Source organism: Macaca mulatta, chromosome 20, assembly GCF_049350105.2.
Source record: "Macaca mulatta isolate MMU2019108-1 chromosome 20, T2T-MMU8v2.0, whole genome shotgun sequence".
Classification (NCBI taxonomy): Eukaryota; Metazoa; Chordata; class Mammalia; order Primates; family Cercopithecidae; genus Macaca; species Macaca mulatta.
In genome coordinates, this window is record NC_133425.1 from 16,971,901 (window position 1) to 16,992,195 (window position 20,295).

At 48.3% G+C, this 20,295-nt stretch overlaps 1 protein-coding gene across 13 annotated transcripts in view; it reads right to left on the bottom strand.

Moving 5' to 3' along the window:
* The window catches only part of ABCC6 (ATP binding cassette subfamily C member 6), a 73,624-nt gene extending 53,923 nt beyond the window's left edge, over positions 1–19,701 (bottom strand). For 5 of the 13 annotated variants that reach the window (XR_013412352.1, XM_077987146.1, XM_077987145.1 and 2 more), the window contains exons 1-8: positions 19,548–19,701; positions 17,810–17,992; positions 16,007–16,132; positions 15,739–15,867; positions 10,151–10,276; positions 7,953–8,014; positions 4,498–4,629; positions 253–456 (exon numbers count right to left, since the gene is read on the bottom strand). Coding sequence is in view for 12 of the 13 variants with exons in the window: in XM_077987146.1 (XP_077843272.1) it covers positions 253–456; positions 4,498–4,629; positions 7,953–8,014; positions 10,151–10,276; positions 15,739–15,867; positions 16,007–16,132; positions 17,810–17,992; positions 19,548–19,583 (998 nt within the window). In the remaining variant the exon portion in view is untranslated. Of the gene's footprint in view, positions 1–252; positions 457–4,497; positions 4,674–7,921; positions 8,015–10,150; positions 10,277–11,435; positions 11,543–15,738; positions 15,868–16,006; positions 16,156–17,772; positions 17,993–19,547 lie in introns of those variants that run through there. The other 8 variants (XM_077987144.1, XM_077987152.1, XM_077987149.1 and 5 more) reach the window with 8 other exon arrangements.
* Between the last annotated feature and the right edge of the window lie 594 nt (positions 19,702–20,295).

Below are 20,295 nucleotides of genomic sequence, written 5' to 3' on the forward strand. Positions count from 1 at the left end.
ACTCACATTTGGGGCATTTTACAGCAAAAGCTAATTGATGTAGTCAGGTAAGTACTTGCTTATTTGCCCTTCTGGGGGTCAGTCACTTTCTCATTAAGCATTTCCCTTTCTCAGTATCCTTCTCACCCACCCTCCAGTGTCCCGAGCACCAGATGTATAAGCAGAGGCAGGAGAGCTGAAGCCTCCTGGCCCTGGAAGGATGCCACTAAGAGACCACCCACCTTAGCAGGGCACTTGAAGTCTGGGACTCACCTAAGCAGCTTGGGGACAGTGAACCTGAAGACATCACTGATGACGAGGCTGAGGGTCCCCAGGAGGAAGGTAGAATGGAACACCTGCCAGATGGCCTTCAGCAGCGGGCCCCACTGGCTCCCTTCTTGCCGTAGGAACGGCTCAGTATCTGGAGCCTCCATGTCACTGCTACCTTTCCTTTTAAATGTTGTTGCCTTGGTGTGCCTTAGGGGAGGGAAGAGATTGGCTCTGGGTCCCATTTTATACTCTCAGCTGCCAGCAGCAGGGCCAGGCATTAAAGGGTTATTTTCCAAACAGTGGAGATGGGTGGGTGTGGATCCAGGCTGGCTCCCTCACCCGTTCCTCCTTATCACCCTGAGTACCCACTTAAGAGACAATCACAGGAGTTGGGGGCATGGCAGGAGGGCACTCTGAGGCCTCTTAGATGGCCATGGGAAAGCACATGTGTTGAACACCTACTATGTGCCAGGCACTGCCCAGACATCCTAAGACCCCTGAGAAGCCAGGTGGGTAGACTTTGCCTGTGTTTTCCACCAAGATGTCCCTAATATCAAGTCCAGCTCCTGCACACAGTAGGAGCTCAATAAACACTTGTCAAATGAATGGGAAAAACAGATTGAGTGACGTGTGCAAAGGGCCTAACGAGAGTGCCCCCTGCACATACTGTTACAAAAATTTATAGAAGGAAGGAAGGAGCTTGGCTGGGTGGACAGAACTTGGCTTTGGAGCCAAGAGATTGTGATTCCAATGCCTGCTCTGTCTCCTCTCCTCCGAGCCTTAGTGTTTCCATCTGTAAAGTGGGGTCGGGGAAGAGTTGACTGCAAAGTTTTCTTTCTGGCTGGAGTTTTTGCTCAGTTCTATTCAAGCTCTTTGCCCCCAGAGAATCAGTGTGTTTAGCCTGCAGGCTCCATAGCAAGCGTTTTCCTCTCCTGTAGGTCTCACCTCCCATCAAGGAAGACGTCTAGATTAGTGTCTGATGTCTGGTCTCTGGACTGAAGGCCATTTAGTGCAGATCTCACAAATGATGGTGGGGCAAGGCATGGGCATATGCATGAGTGACATGGGCAAGGTGTGAGGTGGGGGATACAAAAGGGAGTGGTAGAGGCCGGGCACGGTGGCTCACACCTGTAATCCCAGCACTTTGGGAGGCTGAGGCAGGCGAATCACCTGAGGCCAGGAGTTCAGGGCCAGCCTGATAGCCTGAGCAACATGGAGAAACCCTGCCTCTAATAAAAAATACAAAAAGTAGCCGGACATGGTGGTAGACGCTTGTAGTCCCAGCTACTTGGGAGGCTGAGGCAGGAGAATCGCTTGAACCCAGGAGGCAGAGCTTACAGTGAGCTGAGATCGTGCCACTGTACTCCAGCCTGGGTGACAGAAACAGACTCTTAAAAAAAAAAAAAAAGAGAGAGAGAGGGATAGGGACTGTAGCAAATTGAAGACTGTACACGTTGTCCAATGCTGTAGACTCTACCCAAATCCAATCTAATACTGCCTTGTGAAGATGTGGCCTAGGTTTGCCAGATCTACTTTGAGACCAAAATTCCAGATTTTTATTTTTATTTATTTGTATTTGTATTTATTTTTTGAGACAGAGTCTCACTTTGTCGCCCAGGCTGGAGTGTGGTGGCGCGATCTCAGCTCACTGCAACCTCTGCCTCCCAGGTTTAAGGGACTGTCCTGCCTCAGCCTGCCGAACAGCTGGGATTACAGCGCTCGCCACCACACCCAGCTAATTTTCGTATTTTTAGCAGAGATGGGGTTTCACCATGTTGGCCAGGCTGGTCTCGAACTCCTGGCCTCATGTGATTTGCCCGCCTTGGCCTCCTGAAGTGCTGGGATTTCAGGTGCGAGCCACTGTGCCCAGTCTAGAATTCCAGATTTTTATGGGATCACTCCAAATTTTTAACTATTGGCAACTTATTAAAAAAACAAAACAATACAAACCACCACAAAGGCCCATGTGCGCCAAACATACCTTGGGAAGCTGACTTGACCAGCAGGTGGCTGTTGTGTGACCTCTTAGGAGGACACCCTCTCCCTTCCCCCAGTGATTGCAAAATACTTCAGAAAGGAAACCAAAGTTCTCCGTGGGTGCAGTTGGTTGGTTGGCTGAGGGAGCCTGGTCTTTGTATAACCCCGTCTTTCCCCTTTCTTTCTGTCAACTGTTTATGGGAGGATTATCAAACAGTTCTGGAGAATGTTTCTACTGTTTAGTTCTAGTGGTGGGTGACCTATAATTTTCATGTTGGTGGGGATGCCGGGACTTGGCAGAGGTTCCTCCCAGAGCCCCCGTGGACTGAATTCTGCCACTTCTGTAAAATCATTTAAAGGTAGAGGATGAGTCAGATGCAGTAGTTCACACCTGTAATCCCAGCACTTTGACAGGCCAAGGCAGGCAGATCAGCTGAGGTCAGGAGTTCAAGATCAGCCTGCCAACATGGTGAGACCCTGTCTCTACTAAAAAAATTTAAAAAATTAGCCAGGTGTGGTGGTGCACGCCTGTGGTCCTAGCTACTCAGAAGGCTGAGACAGGAGAATCACTTGAACCCAGCAGGTGGAGGTTGCAGTGAGCCAAGATCATACCACTGCACTCCAGCCTGGGTGACAGAGTGAGACTCTGCCTCAAAAAACCAACCAATCAACCAACCCAGTGAAGGGGTTCCAGCAAGCCATGCCTGGGGTGACAGAGAGAAGTGATGTTTTGGTTCGCTCACACTACTTACTGTGTTTGGAAAAACACATGCCCTTCCTTTGTGGGAACAGCCCCTACCCTCTTCTGTGGCTCTGAAGGGACCACAGTCATGGAACCAGCTTTCTGAGTATGGGATTGGCCCCTGACAGGCACGTGACTTCAGCCAGGCCAATTAGAGGCCTTCCTTGGGATTTTCTATATGGACGTTAAGGGAGAGATGCTCTCTCATTCTGTTGGGGTTTGCTGAACTTGCGTGGGAAGGGATAGGCCTTATGGAGAGACCAACACATAGATAATAGTTGGCGTGGGAGATGAAGGGAGAGAATCCTGACATCACGTGAGTCCCCGGATCCAGCAACACCTGAGGCTAGATCCTCTTACTATGTGAGCCTATAGTATCAGTCTCTCTCTCCTCTCTCTTAATGTGTGGGATTCAGCCATCTGCAACAACTACCACACAATCCCAGAGTATGCAGGGAAACCTAGTTACTCTTCCCACAGAGCTAACTTACTTTTTTGTTCTGTCTCCTGAAACACCAAGCTCCGGTGAGGTTAAGCAATGTGTCCAAGGTCATCACTATTCGAAGGCAGGGCAGCGTTTAACCCAATTTTATCTAATCCTATGTTGCAGGCTAATTAAGCTAGACCAGAATTTCTCAAATGAGGCATCCCAGGCTCTAAGGGCTGCAGAGAAGTTTCCAGAGATGCCACTGAGGGCAGGAGTGGACAGAGTGGATAGCTCCAAGGATTTCAACACCCTCTGGATGACTAACAGTGCTTGAGCACTTCCCATTTGCAAGACATTTGCAAGTTCTTTTCCATTAACCATCTTTTTTTCATCCCCATAAGCTATGAGCTGGGGCTAATGACATCCCCACTGAACAGATGAGAAAACTGAGGCCCAGAAAAAGAATTGCTCAGGTTATACAGTAAGTGAGCAGCTGCCTGCATGTTATGAGTCACCTCCCAACCCTCCACCCCAGCCTTAAAATACCTCTTCTGTTTCCTGCCTGCCATTCTGCCATGAGTTCCCTGTTTGTAGGAACCTGTGATGCATTCTGGGAGGAACCATATATTGAGCCTGATCGGCAGTTACTACTTAGTGGGATCAGTTGGAAGGTAAGGTGAGGAGGCGGCAGGGCAGCAAGAGTAGTGTTGGGAGCTGGACTGGGGGTCAAATGATGAGCTTTTCTTTTCTTCTCTTTTTTTTTTTTGAGACGGAGTCTCGCCCTGTCACTCAGGCTAGAGTGCAATGGTGGGATCTCCACTCACTGCAACCTCCGCCTTCTGGGTTCAAACGATTCTCCTGCCTCAGCCTCCTGAGTAGCTGGGATTACAGGTGCCCGCCACCATGCCCAGTTAATTTTTGTATTTTTAGTAGAGATGGGGTTTCACTATGTTGGCCAGATTGGTCTTGAACTCCTGACCTCGTGATCTGCCTGCCTCGGCCTCCCAAAGTGCTGGGATTACAGGTGTGAGCCACCACACCTGGCCAATGATGAGCTTTTCTGAAGGAGCATCAGGTGAGTTCTCGACCTCCACCCACTTACCTCCGGGCTGTGCTGCGATTCTTCATCCACGCCTTTTCAAGCCTGGAAACAAGTTCTTCTGAGGAGTTTTCTCTCCCAAGCGACCAGAGGTCTTTTGGTCTCAGTGGCCTCCTGTAGCCCCTCCAGACCAACCTGCAAAAGACGGGCACCAGGGCGAGTTTTCTTGCCATTCACCCCTGCAGGATCCTGGCCAAGCAAGTAGCTGTGTGATCCTGGGTAAGTCACTTTACCTCTCTGTACCTCTACTGGCCCCTGGGTAAAAATAAAGCAATTCACTAACCCCATCTAACGTTTAGAGGGCACTTCTCGGTTCACAAAGATTGTCTCATTAATTCTTACGTGAGCCCATAAGATAGATGATTATGGTTTGTTTGTTTGTTTGTTTCAGATGGAGTCTTGCTCTGTCTCCCAGGCTGGAGTGCAATGGCGCAATCTCAGCTCACTGCAACCTCCACCTCCCAGTTCAAGCGATTCTCTCACAGCGATTCTCTCACCTCAGCCTCCTGAGTAGCTGACATTACAGGCACCCACCACCATACCCAGCTAATTTTTGTATTTTTTGTAGAGATGGGGTTTCATCATGTTGGCCAGGCTGGTCTGGAACTCCTGGCCTCAGGTGATCCACCTGCCTCAGCCTCCCAAAGTGCTGGGATTACAGGCATGAGCCACCACACCCAGCCTGTAAATTGATAGTTTATAATTGTATAAGTGTATGAGTATATTATTATAGATCTATTTTACAGATGGGGAAGGAAATAGAAATGCAGAGAGATTAAGTGGCTAAACCAAGGGATAGCCCTTGGCAAGGGAAACAGACATTTGCCTGGGAATCAGAAATCCATTGTCCAAAACTATCGTTGTAGAAGAAGCTTGAACTCCTCCCTCAGCTTTATTTTTTAAATTATTATTCTGTCTCACTCTGTTGCCTAGGCTGGAGTGCATTGGCGCAATCTGGGCTCACTGCAACCTCCACCTCCCTGGCTCAAGTGATTCTCATGCCTCAGACTCCTGAGTAGTTGAAATTACAAGCGCCCACCATCACACCTGGCTAATTTTTGTGTTTTCAGTAGAGATGGGGTATCACCATGTTGGCCAGGCTGGTCTTGACCTACTGGCCTCAAGCAGTCTTCCCACCTCAGCCTCCCAAAGTGCTAGGACTACGGGTGTAAGCCACCACACCTGGCTAATTTTTGTGTTTAAGTAGGGACGGGATTTCGCCATGTTGGCCAGGCCGGTCTCGAACTCCTGGCCTCAAGTGATCTGCCTGGGTTGGCCTTCCAAAGTGTTGGGATTATGGGTGTGAGCCACTGCGCGTGGTCTCAGGTCTCTTTAATCTTTCTGATGACACCAGCCAGAAGGTTGTTCTGGTCTCCGAGTCTTCTCTAAGCCTCCCAAGTTCCCTTTTCTTTTTTATTTTTATTCTTTTTATTGTTTTGAGATGGAGTCTTACTCTGTTACCCAGGCTGGAGCGCACTTGTGTGATCTCAGCTCACTGCAACCTCCACCTCCAGGGTTTAAGTGATTCTCCTGCCTCAGCCTCCTGAGTGGCTGGGATTACAGGCTCCTGCCACCACACCTGGCTAATTTTTGTATTTTTAGTAGAGACAGGGTTTCACCATATTGGTCAGGCTGGTCTCGAACTCCTGACCTCAGGTGATCCACCCGCCTCAGCCTCCCATGGTGTTGGGATTATTGGCGTGAGCCACTGCGCCAGGCCACCAAGTTCCCTTTTCTAATGCAGAGCCAACTTGGGGAAGCAGCTGTTCTGACATAGAAATTACCAATGTGCTAGATTTTCCCCAAAATTATTTTTGGAGTTCTCCTATATGGCAGGTGATGCTATAGATTTTTCCTGTTTTAGCAGTGATAGAAAGTTTCTTTTAAAAAACAGTTTATTAGAGTAAAAAAAGTGACTCAATTAAATTATTTTTGCCCCAATAGGACAAGAAAGCATCAAGAGCGGTCCATAAGTGCTTCAGTTTGGGAAGCAGGGACTGGCCCCGCTAGTAAAGCTGTTTAGAAAACCTCTAAGCTCTTTCTACCAATTTCATACACCCAAAGTCTGATATTTTTCATTTATTTAATAGCCACTTAGGCCAGGTGCAGTGGTTTATGCCTGTAATCCCAGCATTTTGGGAGGTCGAGGCGGGTGGATCACCTGAGGTCAGGAGTTTGAGACCAGCCTGACCAACACGGTGAAACCCTGTCTCTACAAACAACTACAAAAATTAGCTGGGCGTGGTGGCAGGCGCCTGTAATCCCAGCTATTCAGGAAGCTGGGGCAGGAGAATCGCTTGAACCTGGGAGGTGGGGGTTGCAGTGAGCTGAGATCATGCCGTTGCTCTGTAGCCTGGGCAACAAGAGTGAAACTCTGTCTCAAAAAAAAAAAAAAAAAATAGCCCCAGCACAGTGGCTCATGCCTGTAATCCCAGCACTTTGGGAGGCTGAGGCGGGTGGATCACCTGAGGTCGAGAGTTTGAGATCAGTCTGACCAACATGGAGAAACACTGTCTCTAATAAAAATACAAAATTAGTCGAGCATAGTGGTGCATGCCTGTAATCTCAGCTACTCGGGAGGCTGAGGCAGGAAAATGGCTTGAACCCGGGAGGTGGAGGGTGCAGTGAGCCAAGATCGTGCCATTGTACTCCAGCCTGGGCAACAAGAGCAGAACTCCATCTCAAAAAAAAAAAAGTTACCACTTATACTCATTATATGCCAGGCCCTGTTCTAAGTGCTTTACGGATCTTATTTAAGCTTCACAACCCTATGAGGTAGGTGCTATTATTAATCCCATTTTGAAGGAGTGGAGACTGAGGCACAGAGAGGTTAAGTAACTTGTCCAAAGCTACACAGCTAGGAAGTGGTAGGGCCAGGATTCAAATCCACGTGTCAGGTGCTACTGAGGTCTGAATGCAGTGTGGTCAGGAGGGAGCACATCCTCAAGTGCCTGGTGAGCTGGCCCAGGAGAAGCAGCTGTTTTCTCTATCTGCCTGGAACCCTCCAGAAAGTAGACACTTGCTCCTTTATCTCCTCACCCCTGGGGCTTAGCACATAGTAGGTGCTTATTAAATGTTGGTGGAATGACTGAAGTCAAGTATTGGAGACAATTCTATTACTATTAAGCACCTGCTGTGTGCAAGCACTAAGCATTGTCTGTCTCATGAAGGTTGAGTCATCCCCATTTTACAGAGGGGAAAACTGAGGCTCTGGGGGTTTGTGATATGGTCTGCTGAAAGGCAGAGCTGGGATTCAAATCCAGATCTCACTCCAGTCAGTGAATGGGAACAGGATGCAGATGGTGGACCCTGAATACGAAGAAGAAAGCACTGAGGCTGGGATAGAGAAAGTCTTGCTGGCCTTTGTAAGCATAGAGGAAGGGCCATGGGTGGGAATCAGAGCAGCAAATGCAGGTGGGTGAGGTACCACCCCAACCCTTCCCTGTGACTTTACTTACCCAGAAACCCACCAGAACATGGCTTTGGAGGGGAAGGATGCCCCAGCCTCTGGACAGGCATTCTGCAACAGAGAGAAATGGAGAAGGGAAGTATGTGGCAAGAGCAGGAAGGTAGGATGAACTGACTGTGGTTTTTTTTTTTTTTTTTTTTGAGACAGGGTTTCACTCTGTTGCCCAGGCTAGAGTACAGTGGTGTGATCTTGGCTCACTACTACCTCTGCCTCCCGGGTTCAAGCAATTCTTCTGCCTCAGCCTTCCAAAGAGCTGGGATGACAGGTGTGTGCCACCACACACAGCTAATTTTTTGTAGTTGTAGTAGAGACAGGGTTTCACCATGTTGGCCAGGCTGGCCTGAAACTCCTGACCTCAAGCGATCTGCCTACCTCGGCCTCCCAAAATGCTGGGATTACAGGCTTGAGCCACTGCACCCAGCGCTGACCGTGTATTTAGTACTGAAAGTACACATCCAGGTGCCCTGTCTCCTTGCCAGAGGTGCACACCAGTGAGCTTGGTGCTTCCCAGCAGGCAGGGTAAAAAGAGGTTGGGCTACAGGCCTGACAATGTCCATAAGGTGAGAACTAACAGTGGCTCAGAAGAACAACTGTGATTATACTGAAACCAAACCTTGCTCTGCATCTCAGAAGCAAGGACCCTACATAACAAAGACAATGAGATTCTTGACAATATCCCTTGGCAAATGTTGTGAAGACCTGTCATGGGATTTTGTCGGGTGCTCCAGGAAGATTACAACAGTCTGTACTCTTTACCAGTAAGGCGTGAAGGGGCGCATTTCACCACATTTCTGCCATCACTTTTAAATTTTAAAAGTGATGTTTATCAGCTTTTAAATTTTATCAGCTTTTAAATTTTGTTGCTACTCTTGTAGGTGCAAAAAAGATTTCTATGATAGTTTTAGTTCTTCTCAAGCCTTTGAGTAATTTTTTTTTTTTTTTTTTTTTGAGACAGGGTCTCCCTCTGTTACCCAGGCTGGAGTGCAGTGGTGCAGTCGTAGCTCACTGCAGCCTTTGTCTCTTGGACTCAAGCAATCCTCCTGTTTCAGCCTCCACAGAGCTACTCTATGGGACTCCACAGAGCTACTCTGTAGTGGGACTACAGCCATGCGCCACCACACTTGGCTATTTTTTGAAAACTTTTTGTAGAGATGGGGTCTCACTGCATTGCCTAGTCTGATCTAGAACACGTGGGCACAAACAATCGTCCTTCCTCAGCATCCCAAAGTGTTGAGATTACAGATGTGATCTACTGCATCCAGCCCATTTGAACCTCTATTTATAGGATGTCAGAGCAGTCTCTTCCTCAAAAGAATTGTTTCTTAGTTTCACAAACTGCTTCAATGTTACCTATTGTAAATCTCTCATGAACTTCTCCTACAGAGCACTCACCCCAGGGGTAATTTTCTGTTTTCTCCCCCCCCCCCTTTTTTTTTTTTAGGTGGAGTTTTGCTGTTTGTCACCCAGGCTGGAGTGCAATGGGACAAGCTCGGCTCACTGCAACCTCCACATCCTGGGTTCAAGGGATTCTCCTGCCTCAGCCTCCCGAGTAGCTGGGATTACAGGCGTGCGCCACCATGCCTGGCTAATTTTTGTAATTTTAGTAGAGACGGGGCTTTACCCTGTTGGCCAGGCTGGTTTTGAACTCTTGACCTCAAGTGATCCACCTGCCTCGGTCTCCCAAAGTGTTGGGATTACAGGCATGAGCCACTGTGCCCAGCCAATTTTCAACATATTTGTTTAATTATGTGACCAACGTCTGGTTCCCCTACTTGACCAGTAGCTACATGAGAACAGAAACTCTATCTGCTTGTTCACCACAGATCCTTAAGCCCTTGCTAGGGCATAGAGGGGGGTTGGCAAACGATGACCAAATCTGGCCCACTGCCTGCTTCTGCAAATAAAGTTTTACTGCAACACAGCCATGCCATTTGTTGACATATTCTGCTTTTGTGTTCAATGGCAGAGTTGAGTGGTTGCCACCGAAATCACTGTATGGCTCACAGAGTCTAAAATATTTTCTCTTGGCCCATACAGAAAAAGTCTGCCAACTGTGGCATCGAGTAGAAATGCAATACACATTTTGCTGAATGGCTAAATGAATAAAAAATTAGAGACTTTTGGTCACTTGGGGGAGACTGAGACCTCAAAGAGAAACAGGAATGAGGTTGGAACTTGGTGACTTACAGACTGCTGGGGGTCTTCAGGGAAGAAGGGGGGCTGATCCGCCAAGCAGGAAAGCACAAACTGTGCCACCACCAGAGACAGGCATAGGTAGGTGGACAGGTGGCGGACAGGGTCACTCTGGAAGCCCTGTGGGAGGGAAAGCAGAAGGTAAGGAAAGGAGGCAGAGGAGTGTGCTTAGAGGAGAGAAAAGGTTTCTGATGCTGAGGTCAGTATCCATGCTGGGGTCCAGGGCAAGAGTATTTGAAAGCCAGAGCCCTGGCATTCCTAGTGGTTCTAATTTTCTCTTCTTCTTTTTTTTTTTTTTTTAAGACAAAGTCTCATTCTGTCACCCAGGCCGAAGTGCAGTGGTGTGATCTCGGCTCCCTGCAACCTCCGCCTCCTGGGTTCAAGTGATTCTCCTGCTTCCGCCTCCTGAGCAGTTGGGATTACAGGTGCCTACCACCATGCCTGACTAATGTTTTAAAAATATTTTTAGTAGAAATGGGGTTTTGCCATGTTGATCACGCTGGCATCAAACTCCTGACCTCAAGTGATCTGCCCACCTTGGCCTCCCAAAGTGTTGGGATTACAGGTGTGAGCCACCACGCCCAGCAGGTCCTAATTTTCAAATACCCAATTTATAATATTCTGTCTGTATAAATGGTGGGCCAGGGCTGTGTCTGGGGTTTGTCCTTAGCCACATGATGATTGGCCACAGCTGCTGGGACAATGAGATGAAGAAACACTTTACCTTCTTCTTTTTTTTTTTTTTTTTTTTTTTGAGACGGAGTCTCGCTCTGTCGCCCAGGCTGGAGTGCAGTGGCCGGATCTCAGCTCACTGCAAGCTCCGCCTCCCGGGTTCACGCCATTCTCCTGCCTCAGCCTCCCGAGTAGCTGGGACTACAGGCGCCCACCACCTCGCCCGGCTAGTTTGTATTTTTTTAGTAGAGACGGGGTTTCACCATATTAGCCAGGATGGTCTCGATCTCCCAACCTCGTGATCCGCCCGTCTCGGCCTTCCAAAGTGCTGGGATTACAGGCTTGAGCCACCGCGCCCGGCCTCACTTTACCTTCTTCTTTGTGCCACATAGGAAATCCTTTCTCCATTCCACCCTCTACCCCAGTCTTCAACCCTGCTCCCCCTTGGTCAGTGTTCTCTGATGTGCAGAGACGGGAGCTGCTTTTATTGAGCACTGGCTCTGCCCTGGGCACATGTGGCATTCTTGCCATACACAGTCTGATCTGCTGGGGTTTACTTGCTTCCTTTGACTCATGGGGAAACCAAGGCTCAGAGAAGTGACAGCACCTTGTTCAAGGACATGCAGATGATCTGGTCCAAATTGCGATGCTCCTGCTGCCACGCCACGATGATTTTTGCATCTGCTGCCCTGTCATCTGGTCAGAAACAGCCTAATTTTCTTTCTTTTTTTAATTAAAAAAATTTTTAAATTTTACATATATATGTGTGTGTGTGTGTATATATATATATATATATCTATGTGTATATATATATACATGTGTATATATATATCTATGTGTATATATATACACACACACACACACATACACACACACACACACACACATATATATGTGTATATACTTTTTGTTTTGGAGACAGAGTCTTGCTTTGTCACCCAGGCTGGAGTGCAGTGGCATGATCTCGGCTCACTGCAGCCTCCGCCTCCTGGGTTCAAGCAATTCTCCTGCCTCAGCCTCCCGAGTAGCTGGGATTGCAGGCGTGTGCCACGACCCCTGGCTAACTTTTGTATTTTAGTAGAGATGGAGTTTTACCATATAGGCCTCAGGTGATCCACCCGCCTCAGCCTCCCAAAGTGCTGGGATTACAGGTGTGAGCCACCGCGCCCAGCCTGAAATATATATTTCTGGGTGACGTGAGATATTTTGATACAGGTAAGCAATGCATAATAATCACATCAGGGTAAATGAGGTCTCCGTCCCCTCAAGCATTTATCCTTTCTGTTATAAACAATCCATTTTACTCTTTTAGTTATTTTATTTTTTAGTCTATTATTGAGTTGGAGTCTCACTCTGTTGCACAGGCTGGAGTGCAGTGGCTTAATTTTGGCTCACTGCAACCTCCGTCTCCTGGGTTCAAGCGATTCTCCTGCCTCAGCCTTCCGAGTATCTGAGCTTACAGGTGTGCACCACCACGCCTGGCTAATTTTTTTTGTATTTTTAGTAGAGACAGGGTTTCACCATGTTACCCAGGCTGGTCTTGAATTCCTGACCTCAGATGATCCTCCTGCCTCGGCTTTCCAAAGTGCTGGAAAAAAAAAAAGTGCTCCACAGGTGTGAGCCACTGTGTCCAGACTCTTTTGGTTATTTAAAAATGAACAATTATTATTGACTGTAGTCACCCTGTTATACCATCAAATAGGTATTATTCTTTCTATATTTTGTACCCATTAACCATCCCCATTTCCCCCACGCGCTATCCTTCCTAGCCCCTAGTAACCTTCCATCTACTCTGTATGTTCATGAGTTAAATTGTTTTAATTTTTAGCTTTCACAAATAAGTGAGAACATGTAAAGTTGGTCTTTCTGTGCCTGGCTTATTTCACTTAACATCCATGTTGTTGAAAATGACAATACCTCATTCTTTCTTACAGCTGCTTAGTACTCCATTGTGTATATACACCACATTTTCTTTATCAATTCACCTGTTGATGGACACTTAGGGTGCTTCCAAATCTCGGTTATTGTGAACAGTGCTGTAATAATCATGCAGAGATATTTTCCATATACTGATTTTTCTTTCTTCCTAAGTCTTTTTGCTTGTGTTCAGGCATGTGATTTGTGCAGAACTGACTCTACTCCAAGGCTGAGTGGGTGATTGAGGCTTGGCCAATGCATACATTCTAGTCTTTTGGCTACCATGGCTGGGTTAGGAATGCATATAGCATCTCATGCTGGGTACTTGAGAGCTGGAACCACTGGGAGATTCTGCCGGGTTTGCTACGTGGTATAACATAAGTCTGAAGGTATTGGTGGCTCTTCTTGCCACTCCATTGGAGAATCAAGCTAATATGGCAAAGCCAAGAGGCAGAAGTGGAGATCTGGTACCTGGTCCCAGGCCTGGATCATTCATGCCTGGGAGATCCCATGGGTATGAGCTAATAAATACATGAGCTAATAACCCCCCTGACCTTCTCTTTTCCTTAAGCTAGTGTGAACTGAGTTTTTATGGCTTTAAACCAGAGCCCTAGTTTCAAATCACAATTCCTCTACTGGATTTTATACTCTTCTAGTTTTTTGGTTTTTTTTTTTTTTTCCAGATAGCAGACAATTGGATATTCCAATGACAATATGGCCCATCTTCCCTAAACTGCCACTGTTTTCCCCACTGTTTCTCTCAGAAAGTTGGTTCTGAATTTGCCTGAGATGAACTTGGGCTCTGCACTCCCAAGCTTTGTGGCCCTGAGGCTGTCATTCCCTTCTCCTAGCTTTAGTCTCCCTCATCTTTAAAATGGGATAGCTAGAATCCATCATTGGCTGGACACATTGGCTCAAGCCTATAGTCCCAGCACTTTGGGAGGCTTAGGTGGGAAGATCACTTGAGCCTAGCAGTTTGAGACCAGCCTTGGGAACATAATGAGACTTTGTTTCTATTAAAAAAAAGAAAAGAAAAGAAAAAAGAATCCATCACTGTGAACTATTGTGAGAATCCAATGAGGACAGGTGTGTAAGTGCCTGCCACAGTGCCTGCATATGGTTGGAACCCCTGAGTGTAAGTGGTCCCAGTATTATTGTTTCTATGCTGTGTCCCAAAACCCTGACTTATGTCAACTGTGGGAGCCCACCCTTTCAGAAATTACTGAATACCCTGTGGAATTTCCCCTTAGTTACAAAGGTTGCTCTTTTAAAAACTCTGTCCTTGGTCAGGCGCTGTGGCTCACGCCTGTAATCCCAGCATTCTAGGAGGCCGAGGTGGGTGAGTCACCTGAGGTCAGGCATTTGGGACGAGCCTGGCCAACATGGTGAAACCCTGTCTCTGCTAAAACTGCAAAAATTAGCTGGGCATGGTGGCACATGCCTGTAATCCCAGCTACTTGGGAGGCTGAGGCATGAGAATCGATTGAACCCAGGAGGCGGAGGTTGCAATGAGTCAAGATCGTGCCGCTGCACTCCAGCCTGGGCGACAGAGCAAGACTCTGTCTCGGAATAAACAAACGAAAAATTAAAAACCTGTCCTTAAAGACAGGGTGATGCTTCTCTGCTTTCTCCTTTAGGGGCAGGATGGAGTAACCACTGGACTCAAGAAATGATCTCTGGGTCCAGACGTGGTGGCTCATGCCTATAATCCCAGCACTCTAGGAGGCTGAGGTCAGAGAATTGCTTGAGCCCAGGAGTTCAAGATCAGCCTGGGCAACAGAGCACGATATTGTCTCCACAAAAATACAATAATAAAGTAAAATATCTGAAACCTGCTGCCGCCTGATCATTGGTGTTAAGATAACCCCCACTCCCAGAAGCCTTGGATAAGCACTCTGTCGAGGTCACTGCTCCTCAGTAGGTGGTGACTTTGTCCTCACCCCCAGGAGCACTTGGTAACATCGCGAGACATTTTGGGTTGCTGCAATTGGATGGTATGCTACTGGCATCTATGGGCGGAAGCCAGGGATGCTGTTTCACACTCTACAGCAAACAGGACAACCCCGTCCTCCCAGCAAAGACTTATCTGGCTACAACGTTACTAAAGCTGAGGTTGAGAGAAGTTGGTCTAGACTACATGTTTTTCTCTTTGCAGAGAAAATGACCCATCATGTCTCCTAATATAGAAATGCTGCTTCTGGCCGGACACAGTGGCTCATGCCTGTAATCCCAACACTTTGGGAGGCCAAGGCGGGTGGATCACTTGAGATCAGGGTCACCTGAGGTCAGGAGTTTGAGACCAGCCTGGCCAACATAGTGAAACCTCGTCTCTACTAAAAATACAAAAATTAGCCAGGTGTAGTGGTGTGCACCTGTAATCCCAGTGACACAGGAAGCTGAGGCAGGAGAATTGCTTGAACCCGAGAGGCAGAAATTGCAGTGAGCCAAGATCATGCCACTTCACTCCAGCCTGGGTGACAGAGCCTCACAAAAAAAAAAAAAAAAAAAAAAAAAAAAAAGGCTGCTTCCCAGATTGAGCAACAGAAATATGAGTGGGTGTGCAGAATGAGTGTGTAAATAAAGATGCATAGGAACTTGGGGAGGGTGAATCCATGAGATGAGGGAGATGTGCACGTAGGAGTATGTGTGCACACAGGTGTGTCTGTGCCCTGTGCCCAGGTTGTGTGTGTGTGTGCATGCATGCATGTGCTTGTGTGATGTATGAATCAGTGCATATAAGTGTGTGCGTCATGTGCAAGTGGCACGTGTGATGTGGGTGTGTAAGACAGGAAATCGTGTTGATAAGAAATGTATGGGATGATGGGTACTTACAGGTGTGGGAGTGGATTTTGTGTCTCTAGAGTGTAAGTGACTGGCTTATGTGTGTCACCGTGTAGAGAATAAGTCATATGTGGAAACAGGAGGAGGAAAGATGGGACCCAAGGTCAGAGCCACCATTTTGGTTTCCCGGGGTGGCCCACACCCCCACTTACCGCTCCGGAGGCCTGCTGGGCAGCGCTGGTAGCTGGCAAGACAAAGCAAAGAAGCCAGTACCCAAACAGCACTCCAGATGACTGGACTCCCTTTTTCCTCTCGGTGTGAATCAGGAACACGGCGAAGCTCTGGACGGGAAAGTCAGGGCAGGCGCCTTAGGGGAGGGTGGAGGCTGAGGGGAGCCTCTTCTCTTCCCCTTGTTCTTCACTGTGGCAGGCAAAGCAGCAGCTGGGAGCAAACCAGGCTCCAGACTGAAGGCATCATTACCATCGTGGTGAGCCACACGGTAGGGTGAATGAGGAATTCCGGGGCCTCAGACGTTCCTCGTTGGATTTTCCAAAGAGCGACAGCCACGCTGGAGGTACACAGGACTATGAGGGCGAACCCAAGCACCTGAGGGTACAGGCTTAGATAAGCTTGGGGGGCAATAAGAGAGGTCACAGCAAATGGGTGGGCAACCCCATGTCCAACTGGGAGCTGGTTCTGCAACATCCTGGCTGGGGCCCTGTAACAAACCAGTATCACCAGCTAGCAATGTGCCAACGTGAACAATGTGTAAAGGGCATTGCAGATTGGTCCTGACCTGTAATTGTCATATAAATAATGTACAGCAAGGGCTTGAGCCAGCCGAGTGTTTTCCAAAATGCAGGAAGTGCTCCAATCATGCACATGTGAGATGACTTTGGGTGTGAAGAAACAGCAGGAAATGAAATGTACTCACCAGGTAAAAAACTATCCTCTCTCCAAGTCATTTTCAATCCCTGCTATGAAATCAAGGAGCCAGTAAGTCTCTAGGGTCTCTCTAATATATATTGGTTTCTCTATTGAATAAAAGAAAGGATGAAAATGAGAGAACATGTACACACCAGAGGGAAAGCCAGAGCTAAGGCATATTGGAGGAACTGCTCAAAGAACCTCAGTTTAAAGCAGAAGTTGCCAAACTATCAATCATCAAAGAAAAATAAAAAGCATATGTCATGACAGGTGAAATTTACACGAAATCCAAATTTCAGTGACCACAAATAAAGTTTTATTGAAACACAGTCGGCCGGGAGTGGTGGCTCGTACCTGTAATCCCAGCACTTTTGGAGGCCAAGGCAGGCAGATCACCTGAGGTCAGGAGTTGGAGACCAGCCTGGCCAACATGGCGAAACCCTGTTTCTACTAAAAATACAAAAAAAGCGAGGTGTGGTGGTGGGCACCTGTAATCCCAGCTACTTGGGAGGCTGAGGCAGGAGAATCACTTGAACCCAGGAGGCAGAGGTTGCAGTGAGCTGACATCGCACCATTGCACTCTAGCCTGGGTGACAAGAGTAAAACTGCATTTCAAAAAAAAAAAAAAAAAAGGTAGCACGGTCATGACTATTGTCTATGGTTATGACTATTGCATTCATTCTGGAATAGCAGAGTTCAGTGTTTGGAAGGAAGATTATCTGGCTCACAAAGTCTCAAATACTATGTACTGCTTGGCTCTTTAAGTTTGCCAACCCTTGGGTTGTTAGTGGGTGATTATGCAAAAATTGACACAATGGCAGAAGAATGAATGAACTCTGAATAACATTCTTTAGAAGCCTACAAGAACGGAGTAGAAGAGGATGGATGAGCAGAAAGGCTCACACTTGGAATGCCAGTGTTTATTTAACACACTAAATACATATCACATATAAAAATTGTCCTATCATACAGCCAGTGGGGGAACATAAAAATAAATGCATAACTTTTTAAAAGGTTCATCCCAATGTGGCCCTAAAATTACCTTGTGTACCCAAGAGTCTACATGGTATGTTTTGGAAAATGCCAGGTTATGGTAGTTATAAACTGTCCGGGAACATGGGAGTGTATGTGTGTGTTTGTGCATGCATGTATTTTTGGAATTACAAAATCTGTTTGGGAGAACCATGTTCCACTGAGGTGACCTCTGTAGCCTCTCTAATATTGCTCTGTTTGATTAACAGATTCCCTTCTACACCCTGATAGGAGGAGTCTGCTTTAAGACTTCACCAGGTTCCAGCCTGTCCCCTGCCTCCCCCCACCATTGCCTCGTTCCAGGCTCCCAGGGATGGCAGCTACCATCTTGGCTTTGAAGAGTGGGGACATCCGGAGGTAACCCCGGCCATGGTGGTGGATGAAGAGGAGGTAGATGGGACCAAGGACCCAGAGGTACATGGGGGGCACCCAGACCCCTGCTGTTCTCAGGAAACACAGGCTCAGCAGGCTGGTGGCAGCAGATTCAGGCTCTGTCTGGTTCCAGACCTGAGGGAACACCAGGAGGCCCCTTAGGATGGTATAAGGCAGGGATCCCCAACTCACCTGCCCAGGGGCCCAGGCAATTTTTTGGATCTTTAACATTTACACAAAAATGTGCCAAGCACTGTTTGGAATACCTAATAATTCTCAACTCCTTTCATCCTGACATCAACCCTAGGTAGATGCAATTATCATATTGATTTACAGGTGAAGAAGCCGAGGACCAGAAAGGTTGAGTAACTTGGCTGACTTTACCCAGCTGAGAAGTGGAAGGACTGGGATTTGAACCCAGGGAACTGGGCGATGTGGTCTAGGAGACCTGGGCTCCATAATCATTGCTAGGCACAGACCGTCAGTTAATCCTTATAAGAACTCCAGCACATAGGCAGTACTGTCCCCATTTCAGAGACCAGCAGACCGAGGCACCAATCGGGGAACTGCCTCCCTCAGGGCCACACAAATGGGAAGTGGCAGAGCTGACTCTGACCCAGGCTTATCTGACCCCAAACCTTGTTCGACTGATGGTCTTGATGTGTGATTTATTTTTATTTTTTATTAATTAATTTATGTTTTAGAGACAGGGTCTCACTCTGTTGCCCAGGCTGAAATGGCACAACCAAAGCTCACCAAAGCTTTGAACTCCTGCCTCAAGCAATCCTCCAACCTTGGTCTCCCAGAGTGCTGGGATTACAGGCATAAGCCGCCTCACCAGGCCTGGCTAACTTTTTTTTATATTTTGTAGAGATGGGGGTCTCTACATCTATGTTGCCCGTGCTGGTCTCGAACTCCTGGCCTCAAGCTCCTCCTGCCTCAGCCTCCTAGGTACTGGGATTACAGGCAAGAGCTACTGGCCCAGCTTGATGTGTTATTTTCATCTCAGCAGGTCTGCTGGTCCTATCTAACCCTAGAAGAAATTTGAAGTTTAGTGGACGTGGCCTCTTCAATTCTCACTCCCCTGTCTTTTTACTCCCCCTGGTTTCACAACTCACTGGCTGTGCTAACTTTAACCTCTCTGTCTCATTTTCCTTCCCTGCAAAAGGTGAATAATGAGACTTTACCTCTATGAATTGTATTAAATGGATTAATAGCAGCAAAGTTCATAGCAGCATGGCACAAGGTTGGGCACAAGGCTAGGCACAGAGGAAGCCCTCAGTTCATACCAACTTATCGCTTCATCTCCCTGGCCCTCGAAATGCTGGCAATTTGCAACCCCCACCCTCACCCCGTGAACTCCTCTCTCTGGAGTCCTTTGCTAAGAGCGATGGAAAAAGAAACCAGAGAGGTAAGGCTCGCTGGGGGTAGGAGGGCTCGGAGCACCCACTAGCTTTATGCAAATAAGGGTCAAAGCCCCTAGTAGCTGGGAGGTCTGGTGGCCCCTTAGACAGAGCTGGGCTGTCGGGGGCGCTGGGTTGGTGAAAGGAGTCCAACCCGCTGCAGTGAGGGGGGCTGGAGTAAGTCTCCTCGCTTCCCGGGTCCAGGAATCCCCAGTATTGCAGCCCGAGACACTGCAGCCAAACCAAGCCTGGAAAAGGAGACGGGGGCGCGATGGGGAGGCACTCACCCCCTGCCCCGCGCAGGGCTCAGCAGGCGCGGCCATCGGCGCCTTCAGTCGTCGTGGGTCCCAGCGTCTGTCTGTCGCTAAGTCTCTGGGCAGACTGCTCCGCCTCGCTCCTGCCAGGGAAGGGGCGGGGCTGGGCTGGTCCGGCTGGGATTCGAGCTCCGGGATCGGGAGGCGCCGGGCAAGGTCCAGCTGCGCGGTGGGGGTGAGGTCACGGGAGGTGAAAACAGGCGAGGTGGGGGAGGGAGGAGCGGAGGAGAGAGGAGCTCGGAGAGCTGGGACAGGCACCGGGTTGGGGGGTCCCGGAACCCCTGAAAGTTCAGTGACATCTCCATAGTTCCCTCTTCCCCTTGCAAGAAGAATCACTCCAAACTTCCCAAACACTTTGGACCCAGCAATTTCCAGGAGTTCATCCCAATGGGAGAACCGAAAGGTGTGCACACGTTAGTAACAAGGAGGCCTGGTGACCGCCTAAGCGTCCAATCGCGGGGACCACTGGGTCAAGGCCGAGAGGATGGAGACCACGTCACAGTCACCTCACTGCTGGAATGGAGGGTGGTGGGGAGAACTTAGAAGATTATGCAATGGGCTGGCAGGGCTGTACCCGGTCGCCCTGGTAAGCAGAGACTCAAGAAACCTCTGGGGTCCTGTTTTCGGGTCGTGTGATCCCAGGAGTGCACGTGAGCCCCTTGGGTGTCTGAACAGAGGGGCATGGGAGGGAGGGCCGCACTCCTGCAGTCTCACTCTGCTG